General features: G+C 36.1%; 1 protein-coding gene across 1 annotated transcript in view; it reads left to right on the top strand.

The window, feature by feature from the left end:
* LOC150100596 (WD repeat-containing protein 82-like) overlaps positions 1-15,284 on the top strand; it is a 131,669-nt gene continuing 116,385 nt past the window's right edge. Inside the window, exon 1 of the mRNA XM_090401178.1 lies at positions 1-276. Coding sequence (XP_090257304.1) covers positions 101-276 — 176 coding nt within the window. The 5' untranslated portion in view covers positions 1-100. The remainder of the gene's footprint in view (positions 277-15,284) is intronic.

Here is a 15,284-nt window from a genome sequence, read left to right on the forward strand (position 1 = left end):
GCCATTGTTGGAAAATCTAATAGCGTAAAGCATTTGAAAGATGTAATGAAGGAAAAGAAACACAACCAAATAATTGGATGTTTGGGAAACAGAATTTCAAATGTTGAATGAGAAAATGAAGCTTGTGGATCATGTGGTTCAAAGTTTCAGAGTAGCGAAAGTATTTAGAGAGAACACTGATCGCATCAATAGCTTAGATTTTTCTCCTAACGGTGACACTCTTATTTCCAGCAGTGATGATGAATCAATTGTAATATATGACTGTGAAAAAGGAACGTAAGTGATTTCTCAAGAAATGAAGATGAAATTTCAGTACTTGTGGTAGCCTTTTTTTTTTTTTTTTTTCCATCCTGGGTGGTATATAATATAAAAAAATATACCAAGTTAAGATGTATATATGTCAGCGCTCCCCCCCCCCCCTCCACTTTTTTTTTTTTAATTAAAGCAGCACGCTATACATGTGCTGCTTTAATAATTTTTGTGCGTACAACTTCTGGGAAACAAGTAAACATTTAATGGCAATTGTTAATACTGATCAACGTTCCACTTGTCACAACAACACATCTTTGAAAGCTTAGGTTTTATTTCTTGGAAGAGCGAGAAGTCAGCAGTTTCATTTGGCAGATGACTGGCACGCCATCAACCAGTGTTCATCAGGGGATGAATAACAGCCAATTTTAAAGTGGAATTATAAATTAATCAATCCAGAACAGTTGTGATGCAAGTTCGCAAAATTATCTACTCATACATGCAATAAATATCTTATGTATATGTTTACTCTTCATAAAGCATCTGAGTTTTGCTTAACTGTCAACGCCGTCTTCATAGTCTGCTTTCATAACCGATTATCGGGCGTCCTTCTGCCAAATTATTAATTTTCTGGCTTGCCAGTCTTCATAGCACTTACGGACTCCTCAACCCAAAGAGGAGAAAGTTTCACATTAACGTGTGGGTAGCAGGAATGTGTATGTGTGCGTGGCCACATAAATGTACAATTAGAGATTTCGGTTTAAAATTCTACAGGGTGGGAATAACAAATTTCGTTTTCTTAACATAAACGTTTTGCCCTTCTTTGTTAGGAAATATGGTTATTTTAGATCTTCTCATGGATATTTTGCATATTCTTAGTTGCTCTCAGAAGAATGTATTGTTTCTAGTTGTTCAAAGAAGAGTGTAATTGCTGTTTCTAGTCATTTACAGATGAGCATAGTTTATGGATTTGAGAGATTGCAAAATTGAATAGTTTGTTCATCAGATATAACCTGATAGTCTTGATTATAAACAAAACAACTTAAATGAGCTGTAAACTGTGGCCAACCAAAACAGATTGATACAACTGGATACTTGAACTGGGTAACTCATCAAGCAGAGTAAATGAACCAGATGTAGGAGTTGTGTTTGCTTGTACCTTAGGTAAGGATTAAATAAGAATATAATCTCTTGTCAAGTATAATATACATACAATATTATACTGGTTTGATGAAGCCAAACTGAAAAGGAATATGCATTTCAATTTTTAAATGTGAATTAAGTGTGAAAGGTTAATTAAGGCATCCATTAAACCATTTAGTGTCTTGCATGGATGACTGAAAATCATATAAAGACATTCACAAACATAGTGAGATTTAAAACCTTCAGGCTAGAGAGCTGAGATGTTATCCACTCAAAAGCTTGTCTAGAATTACAGTAAAGTATGAGCCAAATTACAGTAAAGTATGAGAAAAAAGAACTGTAGAGAGTGAAGAATAAAGTATTACATTTACATTATTATGTAGCATATAATTATTAAAATAGTACCTTAATTAGTATAGTAATAGGTGTTTGAGAAATATATCAACATGCAGTGGTAGAGACTAAATAATGTTTCATAAGCAGTTGGAGAATGTAATTTGGGGTGTCTGGAAAATCAGGATGTAAATGTGTTGTATGAATTTTATGCTTACTGTTGTGGCATTGAATATGATTATAGGTATAGTACAGGATGGAATAAGTTGAACAGTCTGCCTTTTTATACATTAATTATGGAAGTTATGGGAAGAGAGATGAAGAGTTTCTGGTAACTGCATACTTTGGTTCAGAGCCAAGCTAATAACTGAGACTTTGTTTTCTGACAAAGATATTTTGAATTAAATTAAATAAACAGTGAAATAAGGCAAGTATCGTGGTAAAAGATATTATGGGGAGATGCCAAACAGTTGGTAGTGAACAGATACATGAGTACAGTGAAATGCAGATTAGAAAAGTGACTAGTGATAATGGACGGGTGACATTGGCAAAGGATATAGTTGTAGTATTTAATGAGCACTTTGTCAGTAATATCAAAATTAACTCGTTGAGTAATATCAAACTGTCATGATACTGTGAAACATGTAGTAGGAAGGTGACTGATACAGGGATTAGAACTGAAAGAATCAATGCATCAAATGATTTTTAGAGACTGTGTAAAAGACATAGCTATGCCTGTATTGGTTAATGAGAATTGCTGTGAAAAGGAAGCAAAATAGTACCATGGCACAAGCATTGGTTGGTTATAGGACAGAAGTTTTTGATTATAGATAGACCAGTCTGTACATCTGCAGTTGTAATTCAGGTATTGGGGCAGTTAGTTACAAATAAAATATAGGATTAAATTGAGGGATATAAGATTGTCATATATGGACATTATGTCCATATGTCATCATATGGACATATCATGGCCAGTATAGGTTTGTGAATGGCAGGGCTGGATTTATATACAAGCTACAGCTAGGTCTCAGATGCTTCTGCTTCAGTATAGATAACCTAAAATTTGCTTAATAGAGTGTGCCTCTTAAAAGATGTAGCTTAGGGACTACAACTACCTTAAATCTAGCCCCTGAAGGTAGGTTTTGCTTTAGCAATCTATTTGCATTGTATGATAAAGTGACAGATGTATTGGACAAGGAAGACTCATACCAGTGATATTCTTGCACTTTGCAAAGGCATTTGATAAATTGTCACCAGACAAGTTAGTGTACAAGCTGGGAAAGAAGATGATGAATAACTAATTGGTTAATTGGAATGGTTTTCTCTGTCTCAACAGTACTATCAAGTTGTGTATGATGAGGTAGTAGCTCACAAAATAAAGGTAATCAGTGGTATTTAGCAAGGTTCTGTTTTTGGGACCTGCTGTTTAACTTATTTGGTAATGATATTTTATGCGGATTGAAAGAGGATCTTTAGTTGTTTGCTGATGATGCAAAGTTGGGGAGAGTTATAAGGAGTGATGCTACTTTTAACTCCCATCAGAAAGATTGAAGTATTGTTGTTTATTATTATTACGTAATACCTCTAGGGAGTCCAAAGACTCATCAAGGAAGGGCACCTACTCTACAACTCCCATCTCCACCAACCGCAACTACCTTCATCATCTACACCAATGCCATCTACCACTGGCCACCACCAGTATTTTTACAGACAATCACAAACATCCATGCCCACGGCTGGATTCGAACCCGCATCCTTTTGACTGGAGAGCGAATACACTAACCACTCGGCCAACCAGCTGGCAATTAATTATTGCCAGCCTAGTTGGCCGATTTAAATATACTTTTAGGTTTGGTGAATGGGTGAGGTTGCAGTTAATATTAATGATAGACGAAACTTAAGATTATACGGGTGATGGGTGACAATGCTAGTTATGGAAAGATAGTGAATTGAAATTGCAGAGTTTAGTGGATAGGTGAAAAAAAGGTGATATAATAGAGATGCTTAAGTTAGGGGATTTTACTACTTAGCACAGGAGGAATTATACATGGATTGGAAAATGTATTAGAGAGAATTAGAGGCTATCCCAGGAAGTTGTGTAAAGGTGTGATGAAGAGGGAAATAAGAATTATATAATTTTTTATAATAGAGAGTGGTTGAGTGAGTGAAGTGTGTTGTGAATGCTGAGAACGTAAACAAGTTTTTAAGATTCAATATAATATGTTGTTGCTTGCTGAGTAAGACCTAACAGGATGACTGTGTTGCTCCATGGAGGTTTGTTGTATTAATATCTCAAAGTTTTAAAACTGTGAATGTGGTAGATCGGAAGTAATTCAAACTGATATAATTTGGTGCATGTTATGATTAATAGAAGAGGTTATTTGATATTAGTTGTTGATATTATCGTGTTATAAGATAAGAAGACCAAAGTGTACAGACTCTTGGAATGGAAACTTCACATGAGATTATAATGGTGGTTGATTTAAATTTTTATAATATTAACTGGACCTAAGAGACTGACATTCACATTTACAGCTGAGATCATCATTTTCCTGCTATGTGCCCACAAGGGGTATTCAGGCTACTATGACAGCACTACATGATTATGTTTACATTATTATTAATCTCCTGTCAACAATTTTCCTCCAAATTAATGTATTGTGAGCACTATATTGTCATATCTTCTGAGGCACTTCCTGCTATCTTGGTATCAATAACCTGTTTTGCTAACCTTTCCTCACCCATTCACCTATTGCACCTTTCGTTTGGAATGGGCCTAAGTTCGATTCTCATCGTGACGGGAAGAATCTTTATCTGGACAATTTCAATCGAAGGTGAGTTAGCCGATCTCATACTTTTTTCTCCCTGAAACTCTGGTTTTTCATCCCACATACAGACAAATTGGCCCTTCAGAACACACGCAATTTACAGACATAGAATACCAGTTGTGGTGGTGGTGGAGGTGGGCGGTTGATGGAGATGATTCGTAGTAGAGGTTCGGTGTAGTGGTTGAGACAGTTGTAGGTGCCCTCCTGCGATGAGTCTTCGGACTCCTTGGAGGTATCAGGAATAATAATAATAATAATTCTATTCAAGTTTCCATACTATAGATTAGCCCCATTCAAACATTCTTGAATGCTGACAATGTCAGGTTCCTTTCTAATATCTTCATTTTTAATGGATTCTGCTATCTGTTCACTCTCCTAATTATTTTTTCAGAACTCTCATATCTGTGGTCTCCAGTCTTTGATTAAGTGCTTTGTTTCTGACCTAGCTCTCAGATCCATAACTTAAAATTGGCTTGAACACTGTCTTGTATAATGCTAGTTTAATGTTTTGGCTAATTTCTCTCTCATTTTGTATATATTTATTCATCTAGCTGCTCACCATATCAGCTATGCTTATCTTGTTGTCTATTTCCAAATTTAATTGCCATCTTCACTAAAAACTGTGCCCAAATATCTGAAATATTTTACTTATTCTAGTGAGTGTTCTCCATTAAGAATGCAGCTGAAGTGTTTTATGTTCCTGCCTATTTTCATAGTTTTGGTCTTTTTATTGTTACAGCTGTGATACAATTTAGAGAATCTTGGAGACTTGCACTGGATGTGTTTAGGAGTACATCGTCATCTGCATAAAGCAAAGAGCTAAGTTTGATATCTCTGATTCCTGTCCTGTCTGGTGTCTTTTCCCGACAAGAGATCGACTACCATGCATCTCCACCATGTCCTATTCTGTGCCTCTCTGCTGTCTTTGTCTTCCTCTCCTTCTCTTTCCCTCAACAGTTCCTTCAAGAAGTGTCCTTTGTAGGCAGTTATGTCTCAGAATATATCCAAAATAGCTGACTTTTTCTCTTTTTAATTTCTTTTATCATGCACCTGTTTATGCTTACCATCTCTAGTACTATTGTATCATTTGTCTTTTTTGTCTTTCCATGATATCCTCATAATTCTTCTCAGCATTCACATTTCAAAGGCCTTCAGTTTTTTCCACTCAGATTGGAAAGTGTCCATGTCTCTACTTCGTATAATAATGTGGACCATATGTAACATTTGGAGATTCTTAGTCTTGTTTTCAGATTTAATTCCCTAGATGTCAGTAAATTTTTATATTGTTGAAAGTTGACCTTGCAATTTCAATCCTTTTTCTAATTTCATCTTCTGTCTGCCATTCTCTGTGATCAAGTGTCCAAGGTATATGTATGTTTGCACCTGTTCTAATTTATTTCCTTTTATATTGATGCATATTTTTGGTATTTCCTTTTCTCTTGAAATTATCACGATTTTTGCCTTTTTAAAGTTGAAACTGAGGCTATACTGTTTGCTGTACTTGAGGGTTTCATCTATAAGAGTCTTGAGGTTATATTTGTTTTCAGCTAGAAGAACCATGTTATCTGCATATCTTAGGTTATTAATATTTTTGCCCCCTGTAGTGATTCCTTTGAGGTTACTAATTTTATTAAATATTTCTTCTGTGTACAGGTTGAAGAGAATTGGAGACAAGACACAGCCTTGTCTCACACCTTTTTGAACTGGGAATTCTTTTGAGGTCTCTCAATTTATTCTCAAAGATGCAGTCTGTTCCCAGTAAAGATTAGTTATTAGTTTAATGTCTTTTCTGTGTATCCCTATTTTTGAAAGGATTTCAATTAATTGCTCATGTTTAACGTTGAAGTCGAAGTATCTTCAGGATGGGCAAAGGTGGACTAAGTTCTCATCACTTCAAGTGCAAACTTTGTTTGCTTACACTTGGATAAAGGATTAAACTAAATATATAATTTATAGTCTAACCAAGTGGGGAAAAATCTTCCAACATCTTTCTCTAATCCAGAGTAATTTAATAATAAGGTGTGACACCTTTTGGCAACTGGCATATGGAAATATGAGTTCTGCATTGCTTCAACCTTGATATCACCTCTGGGTCTGGCTCCAGCTGAAGAGACCTCAATATAGGTCGAAACTGGTCTGCGATCCTTCCCATAATGCATAGCATTATACATGTCCGCAAGATGTGCTTTGCATTATGGAATACTAAGGAAAGTGATGAGAACTTAAGTCATACTTCAGGTGCAAACTTTGTTTGCTTACACTTGGATAAAAGATTAAACTAAATACATAATTTATAGAATTTTTGATACTTGACTGATGAGGCTAATTCTCCTGAACTCTTCACATCTTGTAGCTTTTTTTTGGGGGGGGGGGATTGGAATGAAAATTGAGTGATTATTATCTTTGGGTAGAAATCCAGTCTCGTATATTTTGTTGCATAATTTTTGTTAGCAATTTCAGTCCTTCTCCATCGAGAGTCCTCAACCATTCTGGATATTATCTATTCCTGCAGCTTTATGTGGTTTTAGTTTTCTGACAGCGTTTTCAACTTCACAAAGTAAAATGGGTGGTCCTTCTAAATCAGTCTGTTTGAGAATATTATTTCTTTGTCTCGTATAATTTCCTTGTGTATTCAATCCCTCTTTCCATGATTTATTTTTTATCCATTAGAATATGGTCTCTAATGGCACTTGCGTGATTTACTTTATTTGTCCAGCTTTTCATTTCTCAGATCTTTTCATACATTTCTCTGCTTCTGTGTTTTCTGTCAAGTTTTCTATGTCTGTACATTTGTTCTTAATCCATTCCTCTTTCGCTTTCCTGCATTCTTTTTTTATTACTTTATTAATGCTTTTATATTCATGTTTTTTAACTTTTTCTTTGTTCCATCAACTTTAATATTTTTTCCTTTATCCAATGTTTATTCCTTTTTTCCTGTGTGAGTTGTGATGTCAGACTTGTTAAGGGATTTTGTGAATTCTTTTATAAAGCAGTCTTTAACTTCTTGGTTGTTAAATGAGTCTGAATTATAAGTTTCTCTTATGAATGCTTGGATTGGTATCTTAAGTTTTATTTTGATTTTTGCAATCACTAGGTTGTGGTCTGATCCTATGTCTGCCAGGATATGTTTTTGTTTGTGTTATTGCATTTTGGAATCTTTTGCTTATTATTATATAATCAATTTGGTTTCTATAGATGTCCCCAGAGCTTTTCCATGTATATAGAATCTCCTAGGAGGATGTTTAAATATAGCGTGCTGGCCATTATTAGGTCATTCGTTTCACAGAATTGAATTAATCGTTCACCTCTTTCATTTCTGATTCCAAGCCCTTGGTTTCCCATGCAAAATGAGATTTTTTCTGAACCCACTTTTGCATTTAGGTCACCCATCATTATAATAATATCATCGGACTTAACACTAGAGATTGCAGTTTGGATGTCTTCATAAAATTGTTCCAACTCTTCATCTGGGTGGTCTTGGGTTGGTGCATGTGATATTGGATAATATACAAGTTGAATGATTGCACAGTTATTTTGACTGTTATGATTCTGTCATTTATGGGCCAATATCCATGTAGAGATTTTGCAATTCTATTACTTAGGACAAGCACTACTCCGTTAAGGTGTAGGTCACTTCCAGAATAGACTATAGTGTGATTTTTTTCTTATTATTATGCCTGTATCTGTCCATCTCATTTCATTGATTCCTACAATATCAGCCTTCATCACTTCTAATTCCTGGATTAAGTTGTCTAATTTCCCCACCTCATAGAGTGTTCTGACGTTCCATGTTATTATTTTCAAGAGATTGCTCCTTGTTTTCAGACAAGGGACATCTGAGAATATCCTCCCCGAAGAGTTCAGGAATATCATCTTCATACACTACCTTAGTAGTTCTTGTCTTACAATTCCCGGTTTCAAGTTCTTCTTCCCTGTAGCTATAAGAGCTGATGGTCGCAGAGGTCTCAACCACATCTCTAACTTCATATTGTGACATGGTGTGTTTCATGATTGACAATGGATAAATACATGGTGAGGCTCTGTTCTCTTCCACGATGGCTGGCCACAAGTCCCTTAGATGTCAGGAGTGTGCCCTCGATGTGCTGCACATCTTGCTGTCATGCCATTGATCAGTCAATGTTGATTCTCCTGCCATCTTGGCCATTCCAGACTTATAAGTGAGGGTATATTGCTGATACCCTCACTTAGTTTAGCCCGCCAGCCGAGGCGGTTTACTGGGGGTGTGGCTGTTGGTGTGCACTACCAACTTTTTGAGTTGGTAGTGCACACCAGCGACTGACATCAATACCAAGGTGCTACCTCTCCATACACCCCATCTCCAATTCCAATATTGGTTTAATGCCACTTTCTTTCATAATGTGATACATATAGATGATGAATAAGAGTGGAGATAACGTGCATCCTTGTCTTGCCCCTGATTTTACATCAAACCATCTTCCTGTATTTCCTTCGATTTGCTCCACAGTCATCAGATTCCCTTTTACGTCCAGTTAAAAATTTATCCATTTTTCTACACTAGAAAAGATTGTTTTTATACCATGTATCACAGTTGTTGAGAATAGGAGTAAAATAATGCTGACCATCAACTTTTCACTGTTGGACACTGTTGCGGTGTTACTGCCGTCTTGCTATTTCAAGCCTTATTTATACACGCAGAAACTGCGACTGCTACATTCTCCACAATACTTTGACAATCCTGCCTTATATCCGTAATATTAATCCCTTCATTCTTTCATTCCTGACATGACTCGCATTTCTTATAGTCGCTTACAAAACATTTTTGACAGATATTTTCTCCATTCTTGCTCTCATACCACAAACCATTCATCTTGGCAACAAATATGTTAAACTTATGCTACACAGCATTAAATCCCACTTTGATATCAATCAAAATCAATGTCTTGGTCACAGTTATTCTTGTACGCATCGGTGCCATAATGGAAAAACATTTCTGAAAGTATATCGCACAGTATAATAGTTAACTAAACAACACCACTTAACAACACAGTCAAAATTAAACAAAAAAACAAAATACCACTAAGTATATATAACAGTATCACTAATATCTACTAAAAATAATGGTTTATCTGAGCAATATGTATGGCAGTTGCTACTACTAATAATGGAGTTAATAGTTGAATTATTAACTATTAACTTGCTATTAGTAGTAGCGGAGTTAATAGTTGAATTATTTAGTGATCACTTTGTAATTGATGTATCCTCTTGGTGGGGATAGTGTAGTGGCTGACATGATGGTACTTAATATGAGAATAAAGATTAGATGAACTGGAAACGCTTAGGATATTACACAATCCTGTGATCAGATGGGATATCTACCCATGCATTATAAGAAAATGTGCAAGAGAATGGGTCATCTGGCCTGATTGTTTATGTTTTGGCTTGAAGGAGATCAAGATAATTCCATATAGAAAAGAGGCTCAAAGATAAAGCTTGCAGATTATACACTTGTTAGTGCCTCAGGAGTGATGATTAAGATTTTGAAAACATTAAGTCCAGAATTCTGGACTACTATAGGAAGTAGCATGACTTAGTGAAGGAAGCCTTATCTTAATTTATTCATCTTCTATAGTAAAGTGACACCCAAGTTTGATAAAGGAAATGTCTACATCATGATATTTGCTTGACTTTTCAAAGCTATGTGACAAGATACCACATGAAAATCTCTTACATAAATTGGAGCAGATGGGGATGAATAATAACTGACAGACATACAAGAATAATATAAAGCTGAGCAGAAGTAAGATAAAGGCAGGTTATCAGTAGTGGATTGCCTGGTTTTCCCTTTCAGTTGTTTCTGACATTAGGTGACTTTGTAGGCATTGCTCACAAAGTATTCCTGGTGAGATTTTTACAGGGTAGTTCACCATTACTTTCCCCAATCCCCCAATTTTATCCTGGATCAGGACAGGCATATGGCTGGGACGTATTCATGTGTGTTCTGGGGGATGAAAAACCCGAGTTTCCAGGTGTGTAAACCCCCAGATAAAGGTTCTCATGTCACTGATGAGAATCGAACCCAGGTCTTTCCGACCAAAGGGCTTTTTCTATACTGACTGAGCTACAGAGACTCAGTAGTGGATCAGTCTCTCTTTTCTACTTGGACTACTGGCTGTTTAATGTATATATATTTAATGATATTGGGGATAATATTTTAAAGTGAATATCTAGGATGTTTTGGGATGATAGTGGACAAGAGAGCTCATGGGACATATTACAAAAGTGGACAGGATAGCACAAATGATTATTAGAATGTTGATAAACATACTAACAAATAGTGTCTGGAAGTTATCTCTTTATAAGGCTTCCACATAATTTCATCTAGACCACTGCACTGATCTGGTTGCATCAGTTTCTTGTACATGGAGGGGATTCAGAGGCAGGTGACCAAAGTGGTAACAGGCCTGTTGAATGCTCCCTAAGAGGATAGATAGGTTTGCTGATTACAAAAATTGGTAAATAGGCAGAAGAGAGAGAGAAAATGATAGACATGCTGCTAAAGAGATGTTATAGAATAGATGCAAAAGAAACTTTTACAGTAAATTACTGGAGTGTAAATAGCAAGGGATCACATCTTGAAGTTGTGTAAGATTTGCTTTGATTTCTTTATGATGCAAAGACATCAAGGGCCATACTGCACCAGGACATGGGTCACAGCAGCACATATAGTAATTGGTCAGTAGGCAATCACAAACATTCATGCCCTTGGTGGGATTCGAACCCACAGCTTCTTGGCTGGAGAGCAGATATATTAACCACTTGGCCAACCAGGCTGGTGTTGAGTAAGAGTGTAGATAGAATGGTGAATGAGTGGAGTTTGGTAGCAAAAGTGAGTGTCAGTAAGCAGAGGGAGTATAGGCATTATGTGATTCTTGGGATACCTGTTTTATGATAATATCCTTTTTTCTTTCATTTTTTTAAATCAGGTCTACTACTATCTTCACTGGGCATCTACAGATGCCATATGGCCACTCTGATGCTCGGTGATTTGCCACACCAGGCCTCGCCATGTAGTCTTGTTGTTTGCTTTTCTGATGGCCTCAACTCTCTGAAGATCAGTCACTCCACATATGCCATCCATCCATCTCATTGATGGTCTACCCCTGCCTCTTTTTCCAGGAACTTTGCCTTCTATTACTGTTCTGAGAAGTCCCCCTTTCATCCTTTCTATGTGTCCAAAATATTTTAACTTTCTTCTGTCAATATCCTTAAGAAGCCTTAAAGTTGTGCTGATCTTTTCTAACACCCATTCATTTGTATGCCTTTCAGTATATGATATCCTCAACAGCCTTCTGTAACACCACATCTCAAAAGCAGATATCCGTTTCTTATCTGACTTCTTTAGGTTCCAAGTATCACATCCATAAGTCGCTGTTGGAAAAACATCTGCATCCAAAATCCTCAACTTTGTTTCCATGGAGATAGATCCATCCTTCCAGATTTTAGACAGGTCTCTGACTGTTGTTTTAGCCATTCCTAACCTTTTTCTTATGTCTTCTGAACAGCAATTCTTCACATTAATAATGTATCCCAGGTACTCAAACTTGCTGACTTCCTCAATTCTTTCTCCATTAAGGTACACTTGTTTCTCAAGAGCTTCTCTGTTTGTATTTCCTTTGAGAACCATAATCTTTGTCTTGCTAGGATTGAGTTGAAGTCCTCTGTTATTACTGATCTTGTTAACTTTGTCAAGAATTAGTCCTAGTTCTTCCATGTCATTACAAAGGAGTACTGTATCATCAGCATACCTCAGATTACTGATCAATCTACCTCCTATCCTAATTCCTGTCCTGCGCTCATCCATTGCTTCACGCGTGATTGCTCCTTATACAAGTTGGCTATCAACCTGATAGCGTGTTGAGGAAAACCCATTCTTTTCATTACTTCCCACAGTTTCACATGCTCAATACAGTCAAAAGCTTTAGAGTAATCTAAGAAACACATTACCAGAGGGAGTCTGAATTCTTTATATTTTTCTATGATCTGTCTAAGGCAAAGGATCTGATCTCTGGTGCCTTTACCTTTCCTAAAACCAGCTTGTTCCTCAGGCATCTCTGCCTCAACTTTGGCCACAATTCTATTTAACATGATCTTCAATAAAATTTTGCTTGCATGAGATATCAAACTAATAGTTCTATAATTCTTACATGCCTTCATATCACCTTTCTTATGTAGTGGTATGAAAACTGACTTCTTCCAGTCTTTAGGCCATGATCCTGTCTCCCATATCCTTGTAATCAATCAATGAAACACTCTTATCCCTCTACCCCCTGTGGCCTTAATTAATTCTGCTGGGATTTCATCTGCACCTGGGGCCTTATTGCTGTTGAGCTGCTTAACTGCTCTTTTGACTTCATGCCTAAGTGGAGGAGGTTCCAAATCAAAATTTTCCTGGTGGGAGGGCTCCACATTTTCTTTATCCACTCTGCTGTACAGTTCCTCACAGTATTCTTTCCATCTGTTTTTGATTTCCAACTCTTCTGTTGTAAATCAAAAACAGAAGAGTTGGAAATTAAATCAGGTCAGAAATTTTTTTTTTTCATGATGTTCCTTTTAATTGTCATCACTTAACATACAGCTCCTTTTAATATGTTTGAAATCTTGTCTGTTTCTCCCCCTCTCTTTCCCTTAATTTAATGGTGAATTGCCTTTAATTTCAATTCTACATTTAAATTTTTAATAACCTGCCACAAACAATCCCATTAACCAATGGATTCATTTCATTATTATTATTATTAAATGCGCATTTTATTGTATAATAATTAATTCTCAAATGCCTCTATTCCATGAAGCAATTAAGGGAAAGCTCCTTGAATTCTGGAACCTATCTTCATTTTGTATTCTAGAGAGAGAGAGGAGATGAATTGCATATCAGTATGCCAATAAGCTGGAGAGAATATTAGAGAGCATAGTTCAAGGAAATTTTATTTTATGAAGGAGCGCAAAAGAGTAATAAAGTGCAATTGAATTCACAAATTCAAGTGATGTGATTCTGATATTACTAGTATGTTGTTTGAAGTATTCTGGTTAGTCAATTTTACAGATGTCCTGTTGATTAGAAGCTGTGGTTCGGTTTATATGCGTAATTATACTACTGGATCAGAAATTGCAGAATTTTGACACATAAGCAGTATGAAGCTGGAACATACTGATAAGGTAAGTGAGGACACCTATTTATTATGGCTGAGTGTAAGGTTTCAACTTTATAAATCAGAGATGGAAGCTGTATATGATGATAATAGAACTATATTTCATGAAGAGGAGAAGATAAGGACAGTAGATAAGACATTGAAAGTCAGGAGACATGTTGCAAGGTCATGAAGCTTTGATTAAACCACATTTGGATTACTGTCTGGAGAGTATTATAGCAAATAACCAAGATGATATAAGAACTGTGAAATGTTGACTTTGAGAATAGATTTTATAGAAGAATATATAAAGAATGTGCAATAAGAATTTCTTTTCATTCTGTAGAGTCCATAATGACGATGATAATAAATTATTATTCAGGACCTTCTTGAAGTCAAGTATCATCATAGATCCATCTTAGATAACACATTGAATACTTCTTACACTGGCCACACTCTCACAACCCTCTTAGTCAGTGCATTCCATGATCTTTCCCTTCCAGTTTAAAAAAATCTACTTCTCGCCCCCTTATTCACCACTTCCTTTTGCATCTTCAAGGAATCATTCCTTGTTCATTCCTTCCTTGTTTCACCATATATAAAAAATTCCCCCAAGGTCAGTCTGATAAATTTCTCTCAACATTATTGCCTCGATTATATCACCCCCTTTGTCTTCTATTGATCAAGCTCTGCAGTTTGCACAAATGGCAACTCAGTCTGTTTGGTTATGACACCTCAGTCTGTTGCCATAACCAATATTGTTCATTACCTATATCATTTTTGTTGTCTGTGTCCATGCCTTCTCCAAGGTTATTTCATCTTCAAATCCTGGTGTATGGATCATCTGAGCACAGTAATCCAGATTAGTCTAATCAGAGTTTTCTACAGCTGAGTTTACACTCTTTATCTCTGCAAGTCAACATTCCTCTAGTTTACTTTCATTGCCTTCATGATATATCCCTTAAACTTCAAATTTCTTTCTGTCAGCCATCATGCCAAGATCCCTTGTCTCCTTCACTTCCTCTGGTATAATTCCACCAACAATGCATCTTGCATTTAGTAACATTAAACTGATATCCTTGTACATGTTGAAATTCTTCTGAAGGGCCACAACATCAGAACTATTATTAATAATAACCATCCTAAGCTTCATATAATCTGTAAACAGCTGAATATCTCTCTGCAGTCTAGTGCTGATATCATTGATATAAAAGAAGTGCCAGTACTGAGTGCTGTGGAACCCCACTTTAGTTTCATTTCCTCATTATCAATCCCTTATATATATAGCTGTCTGTTATCTGTCAGATAGCCTATTTCAATCCAGTTTATTGAACTAATATTGAAATCCATATGTTGTAACTTAAATATTAGCATATGATGTGGCACTATGTCAAATACCTTTTGCAAAAAAAAAAGTAAATGCTCTCCACCTTGCTCTTTATACTTTTCCTTCAGTAACCTCTTTCTTCAGCTTCATTTCCTGTTTAATTTCATTAGTGATTACTTTACACCAAATCATATTATCTGTTTTACTTGAGGTATGCAGTTTGTCATTTCTGCTGAT

Source organism: Typopeltis vanoorti, chromosome 12 (genome assembly GCF_054136105.1).
Source record: "Typopeltis vanoorti isolate ZY-2024b chromosome 12, IOZ_Tvanoo_1.0, whole genome shotgun sequence".
In the NCBI taxonomy this organism is placed as follows: Eukaryota; Metazoa; Arthropoda; class Arachnida; order Uropygi; family Thelyphonidae; genus Typopeltis; species Typopeltis vanoorti.